General features: G+C 39.1%; 1 protein-coding gene across 1 annotated transcript in view; it reads left to right on the top strand.

Annotated features, from left to right (window-relative positions):
• Positions 1–21,762, top strand: part of caprin2 (caprin family member 2) — a 39,351-nt gene extending 17,589 nt beyond the window's left edge. The window contains 11 exon segments of the mRNA XM_055650322.1: positions 1,423–1,554; positions 4,105–4,186; positions 6,084–6,133; positions 6,940–7,029; positions 8,087–8,200; positions 8,999–9,133; positions 11,322–11,508; positions 12,240–12,422; positions 14,509–14,603; positions 15,698–15,764; positions 20,845–21,762. Of these exon segments, the coding sequence (XP_055506297.1) occupies positions 1,423–1,554; positions 4,105–4,186; positions 6,084–6,133; positions 6,940–7,029; positions 8,087–8,200; positions 8,999–9,133; positions 11,322–11,508; positions 12,240–12,422; positions 14,509–14,603; positions 15,698–15,764; positions 20,845–21,449 (1,740 nt within the window). The 3' untranslated portion in view covers positions 21,450–21,762.
• Positions 21,763–27,736: the final 5,974 nt, after the last annotated feature.

Below are 27,736 nucleotides of genomic sequence, written 5' to 3'. Positions count from 1 at the left end.
ATTGTACCGGGAATCCTTGCCCTTGCTGGTGATAAAAGATGTAAGTTTGGGAGGTTGCCTAGAGATATAACAGCGCTGATTCTTCACAGTGCCCTCCATAATGTTTGGGACAAAGACCCATCGTTTATTTATTTGCCTCTTTACTCGACAATTTGAGATTTGTATTACAAAAAAATCACATGTTAAAGTGCACATTGTCAGATTTTAATGAAGGCCATTTTTATACATTTTGGATTCACCATGTAGAAATTACAGCCCCCACCCCCCCCCCCCCTCTTACTCTTTTTCTCAGTCTCATAATGGCTTATTTGACTTTCATTGGGGGGGGGGGGGGGGGGGGGGGGAACTATGTATAAACACAGCTGTAATTTCTACAAGGTAAAACAAATGTATAAAAATTGCCTTTAATGAAACATGACAATGTGCACTTTAACCGCAAGTGATATTTTTTCTCTATTATAAATCTCAAATTGTGGAACAGAGGCAAATAAAGAAATTATGGGTCCCAACATTATGGAGGGCACTGTAGGTGGCACACACTGCTGCCACTGTTTTGGGTGAAGGGACTAAAGGTTTCACGTGGCAAATGGTCTTCTGGTCAAAATGGATTGTCTTGTCTGGGATGTTGAACTTCCTGTGGTGTTTCACGTGCTGACTTGTTCAGGCAGGCAGAATATCCCATCATGCTCATGATTCTGATTGAGATGATGGAGGTGCTTTGGGGTGTCTGCTGCAAGATGCCAGTCTCTACAGCAGGCACGCTGTTGTGGGTAGAAGGCCCAAACAGAACTGTTTCACATTCCACTAAAAGATAGGTATAAATTAGCCGTTCCTTTCGGCACGTGTGGTGGTGTTGGATTTGAGTCTAGTTTAGTAATACTCAAGTGATCATTAAAATCCTATACATGGAGGATACACAATTCAATGTGGTTGCACCTTTTGAAATGACCGAATCACTGATCAGATGTTGGTGGTAAAATACAGCCAGGTATATCTCAACATGTCTCTGGGGAATCTAGGGACACAGACAGTGCAAGTAAGTGGGAGTGAGGTAAAAGATCAGCTATGATCTTATCGAATGGGGAAGGAGGCATAAGGGGTTCAAGCGTCCTTTTATATGTGTAATTGAGCCAAAGACATGGTTGGAGTCTAGTTCTATTAAGTGTAAAATTGAAGGGACGGCCGCCTATTGCCATGTTTACAATGCACGACATGGGTCTCTGCCAGTGTAGAAATTGTGCCTTCAGACTAAGTTCTTGGTATCAAAATACACTAGTTGCAATAATTTACTTTGCCCCGTAATGCTGGAGTACCATTGTAACTTGTGCAGAATTCAAATTATTCCAGAGTATTGATCCTGTGTATTTACACAGCAAATATCTTGTGAGAAAACTGATCTTGAGTGACCATTTGACTCCCTAGGTGTCCAAAGTAGTGCAGCAGGTAGCTGTAGAGTTCTGCTCGACATCCACCCTACCGAACGACCCAGAACTCAGGAGGCAGAAACTTCAAGACCTGATGTCCCAAATGCAAGGCACATGTCACTTCATTCAGGTAGGTGGGACCTTTCTGGATTCGAGTCGGAATCTGTGAGATTAATTTCATTCTGAAGTATCCTTTTTGAGTGTATGGATATTCATGGGACCAATACAATGGCTGGGGGGGAGAGGGAGGAAGGAAGGAGATAATGGTTATGGAATTACAAGAACAGTGGTAGTGTCACATAGCTTTGATCTTTTCTGGCAAACTTGCTTTCCTTAACTGCTGTAGACTTCAGGAGGGATCCTCCAACTTTGCAGGTAGTGTTACAGAACGTTACCCAACAATGGGCGCTGCTGTATACAGGTATCTCGTAGAATGATAGGCCTGCAGCTAATCCTATGGCTGTGAGCAACATCAGGCTCTAATGAAATATGGGGAAAACTAGTTGCTGATGCCTTCCTCAATCCTGCAATGCCCTCTGCTACATCTTGGATCTCTCTCTTTGTATCAGCCAGTGGACTATTGCCAGTAATCCGGGCAGTGGACCCGAGTCTGGGTGTCTGAGCCACTGAATTGACATCTCTTGGCCTTTAGTCTTAGGTTGGCTAGAGCTTATATTATAGGCTTCATCCTGGATGTTTTGAAATTGGCTACAAATATTGCTTGCAATTTCACTCGCTTTGATACCACTGTGGGGATGTTTATGTTCTAGACTATCGTGTTCTGTGTTTTATTTGTATGCCGAAAAAGCATTTTGTTGTCTCTGTACTTGTATTCTGCACAATGACAGTAAAGTTGAATCAAATCAATGAGATTGCCTTTATTTTCAAAGAATGCAATTGGGCAACATGGGTAAAGGTATTGCATGAGCAATGAGCTTGAATTATCAAAGATAGACACGAAAAGTGGGAGTAATTCAGTGGGACAGGCAGCATCTCTGGAGAGAAGGAATGGGTGATGTTTTGGGTTGAGACCCTTCAGACAATTATCAAAGGCGTACTTTTTTTAGAGGGACTTTGTTTTCAGACATACAGCATGGAAGTTGGCACACCGGGCCCATGCCGACCATTGATCACCTGTTCACACTAGTTCTGTTGTCCCGATTCCTCGTCCACTTCCGACACTTGGGGCAATTTTAGAGGCCTACAATTAACCTACAAACCCTGCACATCTTTTGGGATGTGGGAGGAAACTGGAAGAAATCCAAATGGTTACAGAGAGAACATGCAAATTCCACACAGACTGCACCCAAGATCGAGATCAAACCAGGTCTCTGGCACTGAGACAGCACTACCAACTGTGCCTCGTGTGTGTGCTTGCTGTCTTTTTGTAGGTGGTAGTTTCCAGGTTAAAAAATCCAAAGCTTAGGTGCTGCTGTACACTTTGCAAATGTGTACACTGCACAGGATGGAAGGAAAGGCATGAATATCTCTGTGGATGGAGTTTGGGACAAGTACTCTGATTTTTATGATGAGGTATTTCAAAACTTTGCTAGTCCAAATTAAAAATATCTTGCATTCTAGGGAAGGTGGCAGGAAGCTAGTAATGGGATTAGGTGGATGGCATGAACACTCTTCCTAGCAAGCTATTCTTGAATGAGATCCAAGAATAGAGGTCTGGGGCTACATGTATAAATCCTCAGCAGTCCTACAGATTGAAAACATAGTTTTGGTTTTGTTATCCAGGATGTTAAAACGTGCATCGAAGCAGGTGCAGGCCCAATGGCAATTGGACGATGTGCCATTCAATAATCCTGGCTGATCTTTAGTATTGATTCTGCTTTCCCGTTTTGTTCACACATTATCAACACTTTTCAACAGTAATGTACTCGTGCAAGGAAAGTTGATCCAATGGTAATGAATGCAAATAACTGTAGAAAAAGTTCAGTGTTGCTGGAATATGAGACTAGACTAATTGCAGTCTAGTTGGCCAAATCATGCCTCTTCAATCCTCCTGTGTCCATGCTTGAACACACAGCCTTGCTATGTATTTTTCAGTGTCTAAATTCAATCATTCAAAATTCTGATTTTCTTTTTATCTCCTCTTCAGGTTTTACGTTTCTACGGGTCTCCCTTGATCACTTTCTCACGCACTTGCTATCCTATCTAAATTTCTCTACTTTCCTTCTTTCTAAGGTTTAAAATAAGAAGTGGTACAGGAAATGTATTGGGTTATTTTTGGCTTCTATCGCTGTAATGTACATTACTTCTAATAAATAAATAAAAACATTCTTCTTTCTTTTTATTTAAATAAATAAATAAATAAATAAAATGAAATGAATTCATTTTGGTCTACCTTTATTTCCTTGACTGCAGTAGAGCATTCTTTGCCACATGTGATCACTCCTTGTTTTATTTTAAACCATCTATCAATGTGTACACTGTTCTGAGATCAAAATAGTCTTTGCAGCTGGTCATTTAAACAACTTGCTGGAATTACTGGTTATACTTTGAAGTGTTTTTGCATGACTTCACTTTTAAAGCTAAGTGACCGAAACATGTTATAAACCTGTCTGTACTACCAGAAGGTGTCATTTGTGCGTGGACTTCAGTTGTTAGAAGTTAAATAAGTTCTCAACCTTGTTCTGCTGAACTGAAATTTGATCCAATTTTTAAATTCTAGGATTCATTATTGGAGTCTGATGCCCCCTCACAAAGTGCTATTGGAACACAGAAGCGTTCCCAGTTATCACTTAACACTGCAGGTAGGACACTTGTTATCCTCTCCCTGCCAAGACTCTGATGCAGCATAGTTATACAATATTAACTTGCAGTGCATGTTAAAATGTACTGGTAGATAACCAACAGGTGCCCATTCTAATCGAATACACAATTAAACTGATCTTGTTACTCGTACAGTTACTGTAGCTTTGGTAAAGTTTTGAGTTGGCAATTTCTAGTGCTAGCTATCCAGCAGATTTAATGTCAGGAGTAGTAACAGCACCAGTATATTGCATGTGACAACTACAGTAGTAATTCTATTGCAATACCAATTGTGGCGCCTAGTTTTTTTTTGCTGCCATCTTGACCTGATTAGATTGCATTTTTCTCCCCCATTATATTTGGGAAAACTATTTAGTTGGAAATTAGCAAAAAAAAATGACTCCCGCACTTCTGTTGGAAGGTACATTGGAGTGTGAAATAGAGCATTTTGTATGATGACCTATTGACTTTCCACATAAATTTATCGAGCTGTCGAACACTGATTATTTCTTGAATATCTGGTAGCCAGAATGTAATATTTTGTCTCTTGCAGAAAGAGCTGATATTTTGAAGTATTGGCCTTTAAATATACAAGGCAAGCTTTGGGTTGAAAATCCATAATGGCCTAAATAAATTCCATGCTTATCTTGTTTTTTCCCTTTGAATTTTTCTCACACAATTCACCAGCATTTTTGTTTTGTTTCAAACAGCTGCATGACCAACCTCTCCAGTGAACTCTCCATTCCCTTTAACATTTAGTGACTTTTTGTCTCTTGCACTGGTCTGATCTCCTGTTGCCTTAATGCATCTTTTTGCACCCGATTGCTTTTTGAAGCCTCCTTGGATTGCATTGTTTGTTTGACTTTGCTTTTCCTGCCTGTCATACGTTCCCTTTTTTTTTACTTGATGCATTGCTATCCCCTCTCCTCAATACCCTGTAATTCTCAACTATCTTGTTATTTTTAACATGGATAGGTGATGTTTTGGGTCGGGACCCTTCAGAACAAAGAAGTGTCCTGATCCAAAATGTCACCTATCCATAAACCCTGGCGATGCTGCCTGACACTGAGTCGTCCCCGCATTTTGTCTTTCCTTGGTAAGCCAGCATCTGCAGTTCCTTAATTCTACTTTTATTTTAACACTTAAAAAAAAAAAAAAAAAAAAAAAAATCCTTGTAGCTGGGTATTCAAATGTAGTACTCAAATTGATTGATGTATGGTTCTTGTGCTGGTGTGAAGCAATGTTGGTATAGTATATTTAACCTTTAGAATTGCATTATCTGTTGGTATAAAATTAATCAAATGCTTGGGCTAAATGACTCGCCTGATCATTAGTAAATGAGTTAAGTAAACGTTTGTATATTGGATTCTGATACTATTTTAAATTGATTGTTGAAGTTCAATAGACTAGTCTGTCTCAATGATACTGGTGCAATGTGATGAACTTGGATACATGCAGACGAGGCCAAATTTTCCTAAGCTTGTGGTGTTGAGTATTGATTGCATTTTGTGCAGCATATTTTAAAAGTTCCCAAATATCAGTCGAAGGGAGTGGAGAACGATTGTTTTCATTGCTATGTCCACAAATGTTGTCAGACTATATTGTCATGTCCAGCATGTGTTATCCAGCATGCAAATGCATTATTGTAGAGGAGAAATGTGGCACTTGTGTATTGTGCCTTTTGTCCAATGTTTGAAGAATACTCTTGGCCAGCTTGCTTGTAGCAATAGGTGGAAAAGAGGTAATGAACCAATTACTATTCAGTGGGTGAAGGGTTAATGTTTGGCAGGACAAGGTCTCTTGCTGCTGTTCTACATTTTGTTTCATGAGTAACAATATCTAGTGAATTGTTTAAGTTATCTGTTCTGCCAGTTTTAACATTTTTTTTTCTTGGTTTAGCTCTAAAAGAACCAAAACAAAAGACAGAAATTGTTCCATCACCATCCAAGGTGAGACTGCTTCTATCCTTAAACTAAAGTTGCTGGAACTGGAGGCTACAGTTACGTGTGTGTGTGGGGGGGTTGGCATTTAACATGCTGTACATCACACTGTACATGTGGCAAATGTACATGTAGATTTGACTTGCAATTTAAAGACCAACAAATGATTCCACTGGTAGTTAAGGGGCTGTCCCACTTGGGCGACCTAATCTGCGAGTTCTGGCGCGTTTGCCCCAAACTCGTATTCGCAGCATGGTCGACACGAGGTCATAGGAGGTCTTTGTAACTCTCCTTCATGCTCGAGAGTAGTCCCCGTGTACTCGAGGCCTCAGCTAGGTCGCGGCGTGTTTTTCAACATGTTGAAAAATGCCCGCTTGTAAAAAAGGTCGCCATGGAAACAATCTATACTTTTTTACTCGTAGGTTCAGTCGTAGTAGGTCGGCATGTTAATCAAGGGTAGTCTAAGGTAGTTGTAGATAGTCTTCATCATAGTCGAAGGGAGATCGAAGGAGGTCGTCTTCACTCTCCACTATCCGGTGTCTAATTTCCCGAAGTTAGTCCTAGCTAGTCGAAGCTAGTATTCAAAATAGTCGAAGGAGGTCTTCAACATTCCATTTTTTTTCAAACTCTGCTAAACTCGCCAATTGGGTCGCCCAAGTGGGACAGCCCCTTTAATGTACACCTGACCTGAGATTTTGCCTAACCTGTGAAAGATGTTGGGTTTTTGCTATTTCTGCAATTTCTTTGCTTCTGACTTGTCACTGTCGCCCTGCAAGTGCAAAAGACCATGGAGTAAAAATCTATTCCTTTCTCAGCCTGCAACAGAAATAAGTGTCCTTGCCAATACTGGAGGTAGTTCTGGTTCTGATGACCAGTCTTCATTATCTGATTTTGCATCTCCCCAGGTAAGCTAATTTTGATAATTAAACATGGAATATATTCAGTGCTTGGTTTGAACAGCATCTATTTAAGTACACCTAGAAAGGAAGTATGTCTGTGGGATGGTGGGTAGAGGAGATTAAATGACAAATGTGGGATCGCGGGTGATGGAAATAGAAACATAGAAAATAGGTGCAGGAGTAGGCCCTTTGAGCCAGCACCGCCATTCAATATGATCATGGCTGATCATCCAACATCAGTACCCCGTTCCGGCTTTTTCCCCCCCATATCCCTTGATTGCATGTTTAAAATGTGGCTTTGGTGAGGGTGATGATGGGAATAGTTATACAGCATGGAAATGGGCACTTTGGTCCATCTTGCCCAAGCTTACCAAGATAGCTAAGCTAGACCAACTTACCTGCATTTGGACCCTATTCCTCTAAACCTATTCTATCCATGCAAGTCCAAAATTTGTAATTGTACCTGCCTCAACTAGTTCCTCTGATAGCTCATTCTATACACCCACATGACAATTTTTAATCTGATAAAATAGATTCTGCCCAACAAACTTGGTAATCGTTTGCTTTCAGTCATTAGCAAACTGATCTAAAGTTCTGAAAACGCTAGTTGCCCTTTGCTTGAATATAATGTAGCATTTGATCCTACTTGCTATGTTGTTTAGAACGCAAGAGCTGATACATCAGCAGGCTTCGGGTTTAAATCATCCTAAATCAAAAATGCCATGTGCTTCTGATATGTACCCTCTTTCCTCACCCTAGTTATCTGCAGAGCTCTGCACCATTGCTTCAATCTTGACCTTTGGTCCCCTGTATTTGTTAATTGGATTGAAGTTCCTCACTTGTACTTATTTTCATTGTAGTTTATACATTTGAGTTTATACATTTGTCCAGTTGGCTCTTGTGGGGAAAAAATAACCCTTTAGTCACTTCATGTTCTCAGCTGTCTGTTTTAAGATGTGAACTTCATGGAGGTACATAGCCCCAAGGGTGGATGAAGTCACTAAACAAGTACACTTAAGATATCTTAAGTGGTCAATGTGTATGAACTACTTTTTTTTGCCAGGTTTCAAGTGCACAGAATTCAGAAAATGAAGTGTTCACTACTCCACCCCAAGTATATCAAACCAGTACACCTATTACTGAATGTTTAACACACTTGTCACTGGAATCAAATCAGGTGAGGTTTTTGTTTTTTTCCCATCTGAAATTTGGAATTGTTGAATTTATTTATACAGTACTACATTTGTACAACTGTATCGTTAAATCTGTCAAACCTAATTTACTTAATTGTTCATAATGCAAAATGTTCGAGTAAATGTGTAGTTCTAAAATAATCATAGGGAAAATCTATTTTAATCATGATCAATATTGATATTAATGGAAAACTGTGCACAATGATGTTTTTTCCAGCTCGGATGGGATAAGGTAACTTGAATGTGAAATGAACCAAAATAACAAAAGGATAATAAGGAGATAATATGCTTAACTTGTACAGTGAGAAAATTGTTGGAAGAAATCAGCAGACAAACTCCATCCATGGAAGGAAACCAATATTTCAGTCGGTGGTCTTTCATTGTAGCCTCGTTGAGCAAGGGTGGCCATCTCAAAACATGAACTAATTTATTTTTCCATGGATGGTGTTTCGCTGGCTGAGTTCTAGCATTGTTTTTATTGCAGTGCGTGGAATTAAAGGGATTATTTTGACTACAATCTGATCATGTTTTGTGTATTGATTGTGCAATTAATAAATATTGCCACTACAACTTTCTATTTCAATCTGCTTATTGCAAATATCAGACTTATTGCAATCTGCTTTAAAAACCAGCCAGGCTTTACATTTGCTGGTTGTATGTTTATGGTCAGTATGGACTAACTTCCTGCATGTTGACAGTTAATTGCTTTGATTATCTGGATTGGAAACTAATTTACTGCTGTCTATTGGATTCACTATTCCTTGTCTTATCAATTCCACCAGATGACCTCTTTGGCCAATGACCAGACTGCCTCAAGCACAGCAATAACACCAGCATCCCAAGGACTGGTGCTTCAGACACCAGTGAGCACTTCTCCAATTAGTACAAAGACTACACCTTTTCAGTCTATGCACACTGTAAGTGACGTGAGACTGATTTAATCTTTGACATGGTTGACCTCTTGTTGCCTATCTATATATTTTTACCATGAGACTTTGGAGATACAGCACGGAAATAGGCCTTGGGCCCACCAAGTCCATATTGACCAGCAATCCCCGTACCCGTACACTATCCTATACACCAGGGACAATTTACAATTTTACCAAAACTAATTTAATCTACAAACCTGCACTTCTTTGGAATGTGGGAGGAAACTGGAGCACCTGGAGAAAGCCCATCGCGGTCGCAGGGAGAACGTACAAACTCTGTACAGACAACACCCGTCGTCAGAATTGAACCAGAGTCTGGCGCTGTAAGGCAGCAACTTTACCACTGTGCTGCCCTAGGCCATTTATGTCTGGTGGCCGGCATCTCCATATTTACATACTTCCTAGAGGGAGGAATTAGAAGAAGGGCATTGATTTAGGCTCACCACGTAAAGCAAAATACTTGGTTGAGATGGCATTGGCACTCTCTACTAGCTTGCCAGTACAGGAAGAGAAATTACACCATAACATATGCTGGTTTAAAAGGAAAGTTATAGTCATTTTGCAAGTTACTTTTTTTTTATATAAATGTAAATTAGGCCCAGTTTTGCCATGGATTTTTATCTGAAGGATTGAGTTTGTTATTGTGCAATTTCACAGGGGATGCCGAGTGGAATGTAGGATTGTTGATTATATTTGGTGTGATCCTTTAAAGGAAATTGGTGAACATTCAAAAATGGAACAAGGATGAATAAAAGCACTGGTTTGAGTTGATACATTTGCTTTAATGAAAAAATGTGCAAGATTTGAATGTGAATTAGAAGTCCAGGTAATTTAAAAAGATGAATAGAGGTTGGTGTAGGAAGGAACTGCAGATGCTGGTTTAAACCAAAGAGACACAAAGCTGGAGTAACTCAGCGGGGCAGACAGCATCTTTGGAGAAAAGGAATAGATTACATTTCTGGTTGAGACCCTTTTTCAGATTGAGAGTCTGAAGAAGGGTCTTGACCCGAAACGTCACCTATTCCTTTTCTCCAAAGATGCAGTCTGACCCACTGAGTTACTCCGGCTTTTTGTATCTCTTTGACATTTGCTTGGTCAGGGTGCACTTCTGCAGCCTCAGCAGTAGAGGGAGCATGTTTTGAGATGCTTAATGTCTTTTTCCAGGCATTATTATTTGGGCAGATTTTCCACAATAGCAATCCAGACTACTGTTAAAGAGCAATTAATATTCTTTTCCATTGTGTCTGGATTAGGTGTTTTTAACAAGAAAACCCACTTTGATTATTAGAATTGTACTGCAAACCTTTTAACTTGGAGCTTATTACAATATTACCAGTGTAGCTGTTTGCCTTTATTGCATCTTTCATGCTGCAAATGCAAGTTGTTTTGATGAATGTAAACCTCCAACCACTGTAACCAAAAGTAATGATATCCTTTCTACAGTTATTTAATGGTCCCGTGTGTTTCAAACCATTCTATTCTTATTGTAAACAAGACTTCTGTTTAAATTTTATCTGGATCCTTGATTCAAAACGTCTAAAGATGTGTTGTCCAGAATAGAGCTGGTGTCTTGGCAATTTACTGATGTGGATTTTTTTTGTTTCATGCCAGTTATTTTATTTGAACTTAATTGCTAACATTTGCAATATTAAATATGTTGGAAATGGGTATTAAATTAATTCCCAATGTTCTTTTTTCTGAGATTGAATCTGAGCAATTAACAAATTGTACATCAAATTTTGTGTTGTGGACAATTTTGAAGAGGGATTATAGGGAAGAGGTCTGCTTCAATCACTATTGTATCAGCGAGGTTTTGGAGAAGCTTCCAGTGTTTGAAGTGGTTTGCTAATGTGGGAGAGGGAAACTAGAGATATGGAGGGATCAGGTGTGAAAATGACATATCAAAGCAGACTATGCTCGAGGAAATGTAGAATGGTTCATTGTTGGCTGAGGGGAAGGTTATAATGAGGCATAAAAACTCATGAATTGTTCTTAACAGACGAGCTGAAATCAAACTATCCAAATATTCCATCTCATTTTGAATTTTAGGGTGGGAAGGAAATTCTGAGGATTAAAAGCATCGGGGATCCTGCTAAAAATGTCCAGAGTTTTAAGTCCAACTTTAAAGAAAATGATTTGTGATGAATTGTCGTTAACTTAATGTGTTCTCTTGCAGGTGTTCAAAGTTAATGCACCCCTGCCTCCACGTGTTGAGCAGCAGGAAGTGAAATCTGAACGCTCGTATTCTCCTGTCTACAACCAAAGTTTGATAACTGCTAGTACTCAGACACCACCTCAGTCCACCTCTCTGCAGTCTTCACATCTAGTGGAGCAAAACGCACTGACACAAGATTCTTTAACAGGTAAAAAAATTGCACAATTGAAGCTTGCTATTGGAAGTGTACGTGAACATCTTGACAATCTTTGTTTGGCATGGTGGCGCAGCAGTAGAGTTCAAGTTCAAGTGAGTTTATTGTCATGTGTCCCTAATGGGACAATTAAATTCTTGCATTGCTTCAGCACACAGAACATAGTAGGCATTTACTACAAAACAGATCAGTGTGTCCATATACCATAATATAAATATATACACACATGAATAAATAAACTGATAAAGTGCAAATAACAGATAATGGGTTATTAATAATCAGAGTTTTGTCCGAGCCAAGTTTAATAGCCTGATGGCTGTGGGGCTGAGTTGTTGCTTTACAATGCCAGAGACCCCGGTTTGATCCTAACTACAGTTGCTATCTGTATGGATTTTGTACGTTCTCACCATGACCTGCGTGTGTTATCTCCAGTTTCCTTCCACATTCCAAAAACGTACAGGTTTACAGGTTAATTGGCTTGGTACAATTGTAAATTGTCCCTGATGTGTATAGGATACCATTCGTGTGCAGGGATCACTGGTCGGTGGGCCTGTTTCTGCGCTGTATCTCTAAACTAAACATTTTAAATCCACTTTTCTTCCATATCAAGGACTACCAATATTTCCAGGTTTAAAGTGGTTGATTATATCTGCTTGATGCCTTGTGATCATCTTTGTCGTTGTAAACTAAAGATGTTGTAATTTATTGTTTTTTCAAATCCGAAGAAACGACATCTGTTGCCAATGGAACACCGGTTTTTTTAACCCACAATCCGCAAAGCACTTTACCAAGACCAAATCAAGCCTACTTTGGAAGTAGAAATGCTGGACGGGGAACCGCACGTGGTGGAAGAGGAATTGGTAATGTTTACCGTGGCTCTAACAATGGATACAAAGGTGTACAAATAGGTAAGGTTAAAAATATAAATTGCGTTTGACGGGGGAAAAAAAGACTTTTCTCTGGGGAAATTAGGCTAGAGCTAGTTTGGGTTTAATTGAACCACATCCGCTAGAATTCCTATTTCCTTATACAGGTGACCACATTATACCTGTTTTGGATAGGTTTCTCCTTTACAGGATTCACCAATCACTACAAAAAAAAAAAATTTGAGGTACAAAATAAAAATTGTACTCTGAACTTTTTGGAAAACATTTAACCTGTTTCTTAATGTGAGGTGCTTGATGCAGGAAATTGTAATATTAAAAACATTTCCTGGGAAGGCAAGCCTTCACCCCCAGCCACTGTAGACCAACGGTGGTTGTTATTTTTGGCTAAAAAATATATCGCTTTCTAATTCTGCCACTTGTCAATTTAACACAACCAGATTGCCCTGAACACTTGCATCAGTGTCTTTAATGCATAAGTGCTTAACAGAACGGTACCAGTTAAAACAGTGATTCAGATTTTGGGAGGCAGTCTAACGACATGAGATGGGTGAGTTGTTACTGATCTCAATGGGATGGATAAATGTTTCAGCAGCAGATGAGGGGAGTGTTCAGACTTGTGGTTAATGTAGGTAGATGGTGGACAGTATTCAAATACAGATTGGTTAGAAGCTAGCATTGAGCGAAACCAATATCATGATTTGGCCTTGGATAGTTTACAAAGGGAAAGATAACTTTGGTGGCCTTGAGATGCTTGCAGATAACTAGATCAGCTGCTGCTGCCTTCACTGCAGTCTTTGGAGCTCTTTCCTTTTCTGAAGTTAGTATTTGCCTTGAGTTAATCTTGCTATAATTTTTTTTTTGACTGTATTGCAGTTTTTGTGTTTGCTGTTCTTCTGTTTAAGGTGAAAAAAATGGTGGGATCTGTTCATATCAGGAGTAGCCAAGGCTTTCTGAGGAAAGGTCCTGACCCAAAACGGCATTTGTCAATTTTCTCAACAAATGTTGCCTCGCCTGTTGAGTTTTTCTGGCACTTTTGCTTAAGATTCCAGCAGCTGCAGATTTTTTTTTTGCTACATTTGAACCAATGACAGGAAGTACTGAGCAGGAGAAATTGGAGAAAAATGGTTGGTGTTGAAGCTGAATGGCTGATTCAGTCTCGGTCAGCTTGCAGAGAAGAGGGGTGAAGTTGGTGGCTGTGATGCCTGCAGTTAACTGTCCAGAAACAGTTATTAATGTTTTAGTTTAACCTGTTGCCAGATCCAAGAATTTGGATGCCAGATTCTCATTACTGAGCTGCTTAATCAGCTGAGTATTTCTTGCATTTTATTTTTCCTTTTTATTGCCTGACTTCTGTGATTTGAATTCAAATCAGTCCAAAACATCAATTTAAAATGTTTTGCCACAAAATGAAACAGACATTGCGTAAACATACAGTTTTTTGAGCCCATCAAGAATTTTAATAGACTAGGTTTTAAAGAACCAGTATGAACATTGTTCCATAAATTTGCTGGTGAATATATGTCGGCCATGATCAAAAGGCAGAACAGACTCTGGGCTCAATGGCCTAATTCTGCTCCTGCGACTTCTGATCTAATACACGTATAATAAATGTGGTCACCATTATCTTTTAAGATGTGGATGCAAAAAAACCTTTGACTGACTTGGGAGCCTTTCAGAAACGTCTGAAAAAAATCTCCATCTTTTTCATCCTTGATGCTTATTGGCCTGTACCACTTGCGCAACCTTTCCGGCGACTGCTGGCACCTGTCATAGGTCGTTACAGGTCGCAGAAAATTTTCAACACGTTGAAAATCCAGCAACGACCAGAACAAAGTACGACTCTTTGGGCGACTACTCACGATCATACAGGCTTCACCCTGCAACATGTCGCCGGGGTGTCGCTTGCATAGTTGTGAGTAGTCTCCTCAATCGCCCAAAGTGTCGTAGTGTCTTTCTGGTCGCTGTTGCATTTTCAACATGTTGAAAATTTTTGGCAACCTGCAACAACCTATGACTAGTGCCGGTAGTCGCTGAAAAAGTTGCGTAAGTGGGACAAGCCCATTACTATATTCTACATGGAACTTGAATCCTTGTTTTCTTTCACTAGGATATGATGGATACAGAGGAATTCCCATTCCTGCCAATGGAACTTATGGACCTTTCCCAAATAGAGAATATGCAGGGATGCCATACACAACAAGGGTAAGAAATGCAGTGAAATTATGAAATTTGCACACTTTTACGATATGCTAACTGATTTGACCAGCTTCATTCTATTTTACTTCAAGAGGAACCAATTAAAGAATGTTTTTAAAGGATTTCTGGCCCTTGAGATTTGGAATTGTTGGTAACTTCAGTTGGCAAATTATGAGAAACTTTATTGAATTTGTTCTCGATGGAACCTCCAATCAAAATTTATTTTCTGGCATTTGTCATGTGAACAATTATTACCAAAGCTCTGCTCTTATTGCTTTTTATAATAGCTCCTAATATTGATCCAATCACCAATATTTGGACAATATCAGAATTTTGGGAGGACATTTTTTTCAAATGCTCACCATCCTCTTAAAGTTGGAAGTCAGTGATACAATGTAATTCTAATCAATTTACAACCTGGGAATAGTTACGAAGGAAAATGATCTAATGGCAGATCCAGACCCGATGTCAAGAAAGATCCCAGTGTTGGAGAACTTTAGGAAGATAGTTTTTAAAGTTAACCAATTCCTGCAAATGTGCATTTGAACTGGAATTACTTTAGTTTTTAATGTACAAAGCACACAATTGGCATTCTGATAGGAATTTTAATATTCCCTTCCAGTAATCTCCATGTGTCTGGCTACATGAACAACTTGACCTTAACATTTTTTTTTTGCTCTCCTGTACCCCATACCTCTATTTTAAATAAGCTCTGTGTTGTGAAACATGTGAATATGCTCTAAATTGCTTAGTATGGAATATTTGACTGCACTTTTGGAAGTTACTCATTATTTCCAAATATATTTACTTGTAGCTGCAATTTGCATTTCTTGCACTTCTGCCACCATAAAATTAGTTTAGTTTGTGTATTCAACGTATGACCTAGCGACCTAGATCAACAAACATGAGCTTCATCAAACCACATACTCTGCTGGTAACCTAAGACAATATAAATACAAATTAACTGCTAAAGTTAAATTAGTTGCGATGTACAATTTGCATGAATGTAAATGGTAGATACTTCTATTGTGCTGTCTTGCTCAATCTGCATAATACATGGATGCACTTTATTTAACAAACGTAATGTCTATGCTTTGCAGGAATCTGGTTACCAGCAGAACTACAAACGTAGTGTAGGAGTTGGCCCTCGTGGGACGATGAGAGGAGGTAATTATCTAATGACATCTTTATCTGGGGCCACTTAATTCAGAACCACATTTTTAGTACCTTCTGAGATTGACAAATTTGATGTACAGGACTTTGCGTTATTGACATTCTGTTTTTGAATTTAACACATCCTCATCTCCTTCCTCCATTGTTTTTGTTGGTTAGATGTAGTTCAATTAATCGTAAGCAAGTGGATACAATATCAAGCATATTGTGCAATGCAAATTACTTGTGGTTCTATGATCTGCATTGCATCAGAGTTGAGGTGCATTATTTTAGAACTGGCAGAGCATGCAGTTTGGTCCAAAGATCAATTGGTCCCTCAACACCTCTTAATCCAGAACCAGGGTTCACAGTTTAAGAATAAGTGGTAGGGCATTTAGGACTGAGATGAGGAAAATCTTCTTCACCCAGAGTTATGAATCTGTGGAATTCTCTGCCACAGAAGGCAGTGGAGGCTAGTTCACTGGATGTCTTCAAGAGCGAGTTAGATCTAGCTCTTGGGGCTAAAGAAATCAAGGGATATGGGGGGAAACAGCAGGAACCAGGTACAGAATTTAAATGATCAGCCGTGATCATATTGAATGGCGGTGCTGGCTCGAAGGGCCGAATGGCCTACTCCTGTGCCTATGTCAGTTTCTAATCTGGATGTTAATTTTTTTTTAGATCATACACCCAGCCTATTCTATCTACCATAAAATTGAATATTGTATGCAGAAAACATTATATATTTTCATCTATAGTAAGGGATTTCACATGGAATAAATGTGGTTTAGTTTCCTGATATTAAAGTAGAAATGTTCAGTTTGTTCCCATTATTAAATCATAACGTGGGTCACGCTAGTGAGGTTTTAATTTAAATGGTAGCTTGATGTGAAATCAATAAGATTTAAATCTTAATGAGGTTGCATCTGCAGAAATATGATCCACGTCTTTATTTTGGATTGGTGTGGAGATGAAAATTTCAAGGTTTGTTGAAAACTAAGTTGGATTTCCAGGCGTAGCATTGGATTTTTACTGTTTAAAGTTTGAGAATGAGGAGTGATCTTATTGAACTGCAAAGTCCTAAGAGGGAATGATGGGGTAGATGCAAGTGGGAGATTTGCAAGCATTGGGCCATAAATGACTGCTCCCTTAATACCGAGGCATGTAGAAACTTCTTGACAGTGAATCTCTGGAATTCACTGGCAGAGTAGTGTAAGGTAGAACCTTGCATATTTAAAGCAACAGTATATTTTGAGCGAGGGCCATGATGATCTAGCATGCATAAATTAACAATAATCTGTGATGCTGATTGCCAGGTAGACCTGGGCCAGGCAGCCTACTCCTGCTCCTATTTGCATATTGGATTGATGTTTTAATTTTCATGAAGGGCTTTATAATGAAGCAATATTGGAATGCTTTCAGTCTTGGGCATATCAACTTGATGCGACTTGACTACCAATACACTGGGTTGGTAGTTTTTGAGTGGTGGAATTACAATGTGTCTATCATTTGGAGTACATTCTGCAACTTGAGGTCCTACTCCCAATTTTTTTTTTTTGTGACATTTATCTTCTCCCCCAAACACAACCCACAAGCACTAGATTTAAGCCTGTCCTATGTACGTGTCCTTGGCACGCTAATTACGAGACCTCATGGTCGCGTTTAGGCGCGACGGTCCTGCGAAGGTCGCGCGTGACTTCATGCGTCCACACAGCCGCCTGGAGTGGGTGATGTCATTTGAAGATGGACACAAAATGCAGGAGTAAAACTCAGCGGGACCGGCAACATCTCGGGAGAGAAGCAATGGGCGATGTTTCGGGTCGAGACCCTTCTGTCTGAAAGAAGGGTCTTGACCCGAAACGTCATCCATTTCTTTTCTCCAGAGATGCTGCCGGTCCCGCTGAGTTACTCCAGCATTTTGTGTCCATCTTCAATTTTCTTGGCCCCGTTCTGGGAGTAGAAGTGGGGGCGGATTCGGACCGCAACGGCCGTGAGCCCCAGGCCGAGCTCGGCGATCGTTTGCCTGCTCCTGCTGCTGGTGGAGGTGAGACATTGCGTCGCGCCAGGGTCTTGGGCCTGTCCCACTTTGGCCGTCAGTTATCCGACAGGTCGGTGGCGCGCAAAGATTTTGTTCGCTGCAAAATTTCTGAGCGCCGCGCGATACTGCGCACAACTACATACCCCTCCGCGCTTCTCAGTGGGACCGGCCCCGCGTGGCCACACGATGCCCGTGTGTCTCAACGTGACGACGAGGTCGCGTAAGTTGTGTGCCAGGGACACGCAAGTGGGACAGGGCCTTTACTCATTACTGAATTTGTTTACGTTGCTATAAATGTCAGCTGCTAGCTCTCATTCTGCATTACAAGACACTTTACCAGCAGCTTGCTAACTATCATCCTTCCACAATCCAAAATGCAGGACTAATTGCATTACTAGCACCATGGGATGAGTTTCTTTTCAGGGCCATATCGCTGGAATTGAGCAAGTGAAATGCTTGAATGATTTCTGCCCCTGCTGCTGCTTTGTACATTAGTTGAGGTTGACTGCTCCAGTTTTGGGGAAGAAGATAGTAGTTCATTCAACATGGGTAGGTGTTGCACACCAGCTGCCACATGGACTTGACAGGCTTTAGTCTACTGGCAACAGCACTCTGTAATGGAGGAGCACAATACAGAAACAGGCCTACAGAATCCACGCTGTCACCACCCAATTTGCACTAATCCTACATAAAACCCAATTTTTCTGCAACTTGCTGCAGATTCTGCCACATGATTGCATGTCTTTGGGATGTGGGATGCAGGCACAATGAGAATGTGTGGACTCCACACAGGCAGCACTTGAGTTTGAAATTGAATTTGAGTCTCTGGCATTGAAGCAATGGCATTACCAATTGTGCCTCTGGGCTTTCTTCTAAAGTTCCTGTAGCTTCAAAGCTTGGCCGTCTGAGGAATTATTAATTTTTCTCTTGTAACTTGCAGTGTTCATGAATGGCAGAATAGAGGATAATACTGTAACTTTCTAGATTATTGCAAATGTCCACCTTCCATTACAAAACAAATCCTCTTAATTTTGCAAGCCATGGGTCCATATGATAGTGTTAGGATGTAAACTGTACTTTCAAAATGTCATTAACTTCCTATCAATACTTGGTGCTGAAGTTTCTGCATCTCCACCTTTTGCTTCCCACCCTGATCCCCAGATCAAACACAAAATCTAACTTGTACTTGGGATTTGGCAATTCAATTGCGTTTGAATCTACAGTTGAAAAATAATGTCTCTTCAGTAAACACTAGTAAGTGGTAGATGGAATTTTGTTTCAACAGTTGATTATAACTTGATCTGGTGACTAGAGTTTCTGCAAAACATGAGTTGTGTTGAACACTTTAAAATCTTTTCCTTTCATCAGACTGCACCTTCCTTGAACTTAAAAGTTAAACTACATTTGCATTACAATACCAAAACATTAACGAGATTGTATTAAAGTGCTTGTTAGTTAGATATGAGCTTTCTTTGCAGGATGGAGGTATTCAAGATTTGGATGGAATGCTCCTTGCAACACTGATCATAGTCCACTGTTTAAAATATATTTTTATTCTTGTGCTCCACATTCAATCTACTTCAATGAGCAACCGACATCCCTTGCCATGTTTCCAAACCATTGATTTGTCTTGTCAAGTTGAGTTTATAATGTATCATGAGAATCTTGCAGCAGCACCACAGGCACAGATTCTGACAACAAAGAACATTAAATTATTTTGCACAAGTCTGCAAAGTAAAAAAAAAAAGATACGGATGGAGGAAAAAAGACATTGGGGCAAAATAACAACTGGAAAAGTCCATGGTAATGCAAGAGATGGTTTGTAATGTTTTGTTGTTGAGGTTGGATTGAGTTGGGAGTTGTAAAACAGTAGCTGGTAATTCCTACCCGAGTGTATCAACAAGAGGGCGTAGCCTGGATGTTGGTGATAATTGATGAATGCTGGCTTTTGAGGCAATCTCTCTCATAGATACCATGTTTTCTTAACAAAGGGATGGGTACAGAATTGTTAAAATCCCTCTTGGGGATGCAGACCTTAATCTAATGTGCGCAGTTAATCAATGAAGATTGCATCAGAATTGCATTAAACGTATGAGTACTAGTGAGATGTAATCTATTGATTAAACTCCTCCATGTTCAAAGGGACTGGATTGGAAGAAACTAATTTTGATTATCAAACAATGGTTTATGATACTAGAGAGTGTCTCGACATTTTCCAGAAACATTATGAGCAGCTTGATCATGGTTTGTTAAATTTCACACTTGTGCCTTCATGGTACAGTTTCCTCCTTGGAAAGAAATTCAATCTTAATCTCATTGTTCCAGATATTAAATTTCCTTAACTTGGAAGAAGTGTCCCTTTGCTAGCACTTCAATCAACAGTACATTATCTGTCCTGAACATTTAGCTGTAGGCTACATTATGTCAATCCCAATAATGCATATCTTTCAACTTTGTGGACACTACTATGAATGAGACTATGGGAGAATGTTTGCTGATGTCTATAAACTGTGTGAAATAGTCTATTACTTTGGTTATAGTTGAAGTGCTTTTCTGCTTCAAGCACAGGTTATGGTTCTCTCAAACTGAAGGATATACTGGGTTACAAGTTGCATTTTTTTTCAATCTGGGATGTTCACTTCATGGGTCCTTCGGGCACAGTATCTTCAAACAAAATTAAGTAATGGTTTGTAACGTCTGATTTCGATTCTAATGCCACTTTAATTACACAGATTGATCACGTTTCCATTTTGTTTGGCATCCTTTTTATCCCATGTAACAAATCATAAATTTAAATTAAAGTGGCTGGTGCATTTTATTTTTGCAAACTGTGCTAATCCTCCACCCATAATGCAGATACTTTCTAATTGATGCAATTTTAAATCGCGTTTGTAGAATTAAGTGATGAACAGGAATGAGCTATGAAGAACTTAAAACAATGTACCAGAACTGTGTTTAATCATTTGTTTCTAAAGTCCACTTAATGTCTAGTTAAGAGATTTCTGTTAATTGTTTAGATCATGGTAAAATGTGGTAACTCTATAAGCAGAGTGCAAGGTTTCTCAACCCAAACAGGTCTTAATTACGTGACAGCTGGTTGGAGCGATTCATCTCAGCTGAGCAGTCCAGAACGAGACAATGAGCATTTCCACAGTGTGGATTCTGGCCAAGGAGACTCTCGAAGCCTTACTCCAGTGGATATGCCAGTGACCAGCCAAGCTACCACCCTCTTGCCAGTGCACATTTATCCTCTTCCTCAGCAGATGAGAGTGGCCTTCTCTACAGCAAGGACCTCTAACTTTGCCCCTGGATCACTAGACCAGCCCATTATCTTTGATCTACTGCTCAATAACCTCGGAGAAACGTTTGACTTCCAGTTGGGGCGATTTACTTGTCCTGTGAATGGCACTTATGTCTTCATCTTTCACATGTTGAAGTTGGCTGTGAATGTGCCTCTCTATGTAAATTTGATGAAGAATGACGAAGTCCTATGCTCTGCTTATGCCAATGATGGTGCCCCCGATCATGAGACTGCCAGCAACCATGCTGTTCTGCAGCTTATCCATGGAGATCAAATCTGGCTGCGATTGCATAGAGGTGCCATCTATGGAAGCAGCTGGAAATATTCTACCTTCTCTGGATACCTCTTGTATCAGGACTGAAATGTGCTCCAATAGCTAAAATGCTTTGCACTCTGATCACTGTAACTTAAGGTCACAATTTGAAGTGAGTTGCCAGGGATGACTTGTTAAAATGTCACGGTGGTTTTCTGGGGTTTTGGTTTGCACTAACTGGGCACTTTAACCTGTGATGCCTTGCTAGTAGAGCTGCAAATATATTTTGTTACAGAACGCGTCTTGCACTTGTTGGTCAATGACAACTTATGTGATGTCAAAATGATAAATTTACTTTGCAAGAGATCCTGCTATTTACAATGCCTCATGGTGCCTCAATAAAGATATATTCTGCACTGTTGGTTGGTGTTTTTGAATGGACAGTATTGTTGCTGCACTTTAGGTATAAAGGATTGCAAAATTAAGTTCTGCATAGCTTTCCAAAAACTAGAGCATCACTAAGGTTTGGAGCAATATTTTGTTTCAAAGATGTGAACTGCCTTTACTATTTGCCTTTTAGCACATGTATTATCCTAACTTTGCCAATGATGATCCCATAGAGACAATAATATCTCTCCCCCCCCCCCCCCCCCCCCCCCCCCCCCCCACTAGTAAGAGAGGATTTCTTTCCATACAGGGGGTTTGTTCTTCATTTAAAAAAAAAAAAAAAACCCTGCAAACTCTGATGCTGCAATTTATTTTAAATTGACCAAAGTGCCTTAAATGGACATTTTCCATGTAAAATTAGTTTTACTGGCATAAATCCAGGTGGGAACATTTAGTTTTTCAGTAGTTGAGATTTAAATTTGCATATTTAACATCTCCCTCAGCTCCTGCACCTATCTTGATGATACATTTATTAATTTTCAGCTAACATTACTGTGCTTCATACAACTAGAACACCTCGGATCATGGGTGAGAAAGTTGAATACTAAATGCAAAATCCAACTGAATGTACATATCCTTTTTTTACAGAATAAACCAGTGAAATTTTAAACAAAATGATCAAACTAATTTCCCCTTACATGAGCAATAAGGATCATGGACAAGTGTCATTGGAAGCATACTAAATGTGAAACACTGTTATTTGCCTAGAAATGCAGCTGAAGTCATTTTAATGTGCTGCCCATGTTGATAATCATAAACTTCTGACCAAGAAATCTTATTTTCTTAGAAGGAACAGATGTTTATTTTAATCACTTGCTCATTGTCTTAGGAATTGGCCTCCTGTGTAAAGCACCAATGGACATGTCTAATACATTTAAGGACACGGAATTCTTCTCTAAAATGTCTGGGAATATTTTCATTTCTGACATTGAGGCACCTTCCCTTTTCAATGACCCCCCCACAGATATATAGTTCTACTGTGGAGGGGTTCCTTGTTGCACACCCCACCCACCCTTATCCTATCCTCCCTGAAGGTAATTTAATCTAAACTAAATGAAGCCTTGTGTGTAGTTCTCCTATGGTAGCAATCAAATTTCCACTTTTAAAATTGATCCCAGACTTGAACATATTTTCCTGCAATCGTTAAAATGTACTGAATAAAAATAATCTGCTCTTGAATGCTGAAATCAAGTACCTGGGTTGTCTTTTCTAGCAAGATGGTTCAGCTCTAACATACTGTATACACCCATTCCATCTGTAAATAACTTGGTGATGCAGTCAACACTGCAAACTGTGAATTTGGAAATGGTCACTTTTTTCTATAAGTTTACTTCTTGCGTAGGGCATGCACCGCCTAAAGTTGCCAGACAACTTGTTCTATTTGATTGTGCACACCAAGTTGATTGCATTCGTCGAAACGGGCGGACCACTTATAGGGGTGGGAGATTGCAACCTTTAAGTTTACATGTATACATGAAAAGAGTTTGCACAGAGGAATAAACTGTTCCTGAGAATTATTGTTGACGTTTACCATGATATTTGACGTTAAGATTTTCATACCTTAAGAGGGAACTTATTCATCTTTGCCATCAAAGAGGCTTAGCTTGCATTTGCACAAAATAGATTACAATGCCAAACCGGTCACATGTATAAACAGGAAAACACGCAGTGCTGGAGTAACTCAGCAGGCCAGGCAGCATTTCTGGAGAACATGGATAAATCATGTTTCAGTTTGGGACTCGTCACGTATCATTTAATATTTTCTTAAATAATCTTCCACCTACTCCAACCCCCATTACATATGGTTCCAAAAGTAACACTATGGTGCACAGGGTTAAAGATGGTATTGCATACTGATCAAGTGTGTGAAAATATTCCAGATAATTTCAAGATGAACACATCCAAAAAATTAATGTTTCAAAGACTGATTTCTGCAGATGCCCTTTTTTTTTTTTTACAAGTTTCAGATGGAGGAAATATGAATGAGTGCTACCATTAATGATGGTCTTTTCTCAATTTTTTTATATCCTTGCCAATCACATGCCCCACTGGCAATCAGTATCTCACACAAACTTATCTTCCCCATGGAACATGCATTCAGTGAGACAATTGCCCCCATCTCTTCCAGTTCAGCTACTTCCTCAGAGTTTGAGTTCCCATGATGGTGATTTCTAATTAATAATTTACGAAATATGGCATGAAATGAGCAGCTTTAATTAACCAGCACTCCCAGAGCTGTTGTGGACTTCTCTGCTTCAGTTGTGGAAGAATCCCACTCTTTCATGAAGTAGCCTCATACTGATCAGGTGGAGGCTGCTCTCTGGGATTCTCTAAGATATCAAATAATATTGAGGATAAATCCTAAATTTGAACGTTAATCTAATTTGCAAAGTTCATTTTTATATTCTCAAGTTAACAGTAGAATTAAAAACATTCCCACAATTTATTTCAAATATTTTAATGTAACATCAAGTGGGAATCCAGACTGACTCTAGTTATACGGTAAATACTATTACACACACACACACACACACACACACCCCGAGGCCTAATGCAGCTGTATTATTTTAATATATCAAGTACTTAAGCTAAGTGTTTGGTGTAATTGGAGCAAAGTACTCATCACCTTGCCTTATGGTTTAAAGCAAGCAGAATTACTACCTATGTCAGATTAGTTGGCATTAACTGACTCATTCGTCTTTGTTTAACTACCACAAAGCTCCCTTTAAGCCTTGTTTCAGTCCCAAAAATATTCTCTATGGATTAACCTTGGTTAGATTCAGGTATAATTTGGCTCCTTTGTACTGTTTTTGAGAAGAGGCCACACGTCTCTGGGTTCATTTCTTCAATTTGAGTCTGTGAAATATTGCTGTCGATTGATGATATGATATGAGTGTTCTTAAAGGCAGAGTGCCTCTGCTGATTTGGTCTGCTGGAAATGATGGCTATTGCTGCTGCTGTATCAATGTTCAATAGCTTAACTTTTTTTGGCTATCTGCTCTTCGTGGATTTTAGCCTTTGACAGAATGTGGATGTTGAACCTTCAATCCAATTTATCATCTCTGACCACTAAATGTTACCAAATTTATATGCTTTCCTCCAAAGGATATACAAGTGTATATATAACTGCTTATAAATCATTGAACTTGCAATGTAGTTCTTGTATAATTTTGATGTTTACACATTCAGTTGCTTGTTCCAATTCTCTGGATTCCCCCACCCCCATACTATTCTACTCCTCCACTTCCTTTCAAGAAACTTTAGAAAACCTACCACTTTGAAGCTTGTCTGATCCTAACTTTTGAAATGCCTTGGAAGATTTTACTTTGTTAAAAAACGTTATATCAATTGTAGATTTTTGTGAATCTTGCTGAAGCTATCTACCTTTAGTTTGGAAATTGTTTCAAATTATTTTTTCTGATCTAAAAAAAAATTTGGGAATGAACGAAAAGCATTCCAATCGCTTTCAAACAATTTGAGTTTTTGCTGGTGGAAGACAATTACACAGCTGAGTGTAAAATGGAAGCTTGCTTCTCATGGCTCAGTCGTGCGGGTTGATCTGGTTGCCAACAAGATTAAGTTTCATATTAGCTCTCATTAACTTGAGATGAAGGTGTTGCCATTGCGAAGTGTGTTTGAAATGAATATTTACATTTGATAGCCAATGAGTTGGAGAGGTGGGGGGGGTCATACTTTAGAGAGCAGATTCCAAATGAGTGAAAATACAGCCATGTTCGCCATGTAGACCAGGTTTATTTATCAAGTAAAATGAAATCTAGTTGCATAAAACAAATGGATAAATTGCCCACAACTAGTGGTCCTACAGTCCAGGGAATGTGTCCATATCCTCAGTTTAGTGACATTCAGATGTGTTTTGTCCCACATTAGGGGATATTTGTTAAAATCCAGGTTTGCAGTTATTTGAATATATGAACCTGGTGGTATTAACATTGAGCCCCTGATGGGAATGTCTTGTGTTGGACCTAAAACACAGAAAATGCTGGAACCACATTGCAGATTAGTCAATTTATGTTGAAAATGAAATTATTAACTTTTTGGGTTGGGAACCATTCATCAGTTCTGATAAAGTCTTCGACTTGAATCAACAACCCTTCTTTCACTCTCCACAGTGTTGCCAAACCTGCTGAGATTTCCAGCATCTGCATGTTTTTACATTTTAATTCCAATTTTAATTATGCTGGGTCTAGTTAACATATCCCAAGGCCTCAGATTCAAACTGGCTGAAGAATAAAATAAGCAATATGAATTTAGTTTTAGCCAGGCATCTGGGGTTGGATTGTTCAGTTGATATATTATTGAACAATGGGAGGTCTAAGAATGTTTAAAGGGAAAGGAGTAAGATTAAACATCCCATCTCTCCTTGTGCAGTAATAAAGGCGGTCAATTATTTATCAGACAAGAGGAATAGAACTTTAGTTGTGGCTTTGAGTGTTGGACAAAGGTAAAGACTTTTTCCATTTACTAATTTGTGCCATTAATCCAATGTTTCTGCATCCACACTGTCTCAGTTTCTGCTTTTAAAAAAAAAGTTAAATTTGAACCCCAAAATCACAACTGCATTCTGAAAAACGAAAACAAACCACCACAGAAAACAGATATTACATTCAGAGAAATGGGTAGGGTGAGCTGGCCGATAAAAGACCACTGAAATAATAACTTTCTCCCTTCAGATGCTGCTAGACTTACTGGCTTCAGTACTATTTAATTTATTATTCACAATATGCAGTTGTGCTAATCTTTCATAAAGCTCTTTGGTTTTGGGGCATGGTGTTGCATTTCATTTTGTTATCCAGACTGAACTTCAGATATTTAGTAGACAATTTTGTGTTGATATTTAATTAATGCAGAAGGCACAAGAGGCACTTTAACTGAGTTTTTGTAGTATGAGATCTTGCATTTAAAGTTACCACAAAAATCTGATTTCAATGAAAAATCATCTTCAACATTTGGGAATTGACGGCAGGTCATGAACAGTCTGTTTCCCTGGCAGGGCCAATTAGTTCATTAATAAGCTTCACAATTCCCACTGGAGTCCGAGAGTTACCAAAGTCCATAAATTGTTGTGATGACTTAAATCAGTTAGTTAAATTGTAATGTCGAGGTCTGGCAATAGTGTTAAATCCACTGTTTTACTTCTAAAGTAAAATACTGCAGGTGTTAAGAATAAAGAAATAAAAACAGAAAATAATGAAGGTGCATGTTGGAAATTTCCACCGTTTCCTGTTTTTATTCCATGGTTTTATTTGACCTTTTTTCCTTTTCTCACACTAGAAAAAAACAGCTACAGATTTGCAGTGCTGATGGGAACAATTTGAATGTACTGTAGCTTCATCTCTACTGTAGCTCAGTATATAGTATCAATACATAGTAATGGTTAAAGTTTAGATTTACCCACCTACTAAATTTTGCATTTAAATTATTTTGTACAATTGGGCACAAGTATTTTCTGCACATTTTCCGCACGTGGTTATTTTTTCATTCCATTTATTCCATCTCATCCAATGACATATCCTTTTCCCCTTATACATCTTTGCATGTTGTTAGCCTCGACCACTGCCCGCATCCATTGAACAAGTGATGTGTGTGCTGCAACCAGGGCCTTGTGACATAAACAAAATGCTGGAGTAACTCAGCAGGACCGGCAGCATCTCTGGAGACTCCAGCATTTTGTGTCCATCTCTGGTGTAAACCAGCATCTGCAGTTCCTTTCTAGACTTGTGATAGACTGCCGTTTCCCCATTGTTTCAGGTGTTGAAGGTCTTTGGTAATCAACCCAAGGTTTCCTTTTTACATATTAATTTTGCATTTACTTTCTATGTTAATCTATTGTACTGATTGCAATCAACACTTTTGAAACTAAGTAAATATATAAACTAAGTGTGGTTCATTTCTGTATCTATGCATAATGTTGAGTCATATCTTCTGTT

The sequence above is a fragment of the Leucoraja erinacea genome, chromosome 19 (assembly GCF_028641065.1).
Source record: "Leucoraja erinacea ecotype New England chromosome 19, Leri_hhj_1, whole genome shotgun sequence".
Lineage (NCBI taxonomy): Eukaryota > Metazoa > Chordata > Chondrichthyes > Rajiformes > Rajidae > Leucoraja > Leucoraja erinaceus.
The sequence above is the reverse complement of the archived record's forward strand: the minus strand, read 5'-3'. Positions and strand labels throughout refer to the sequence as shown.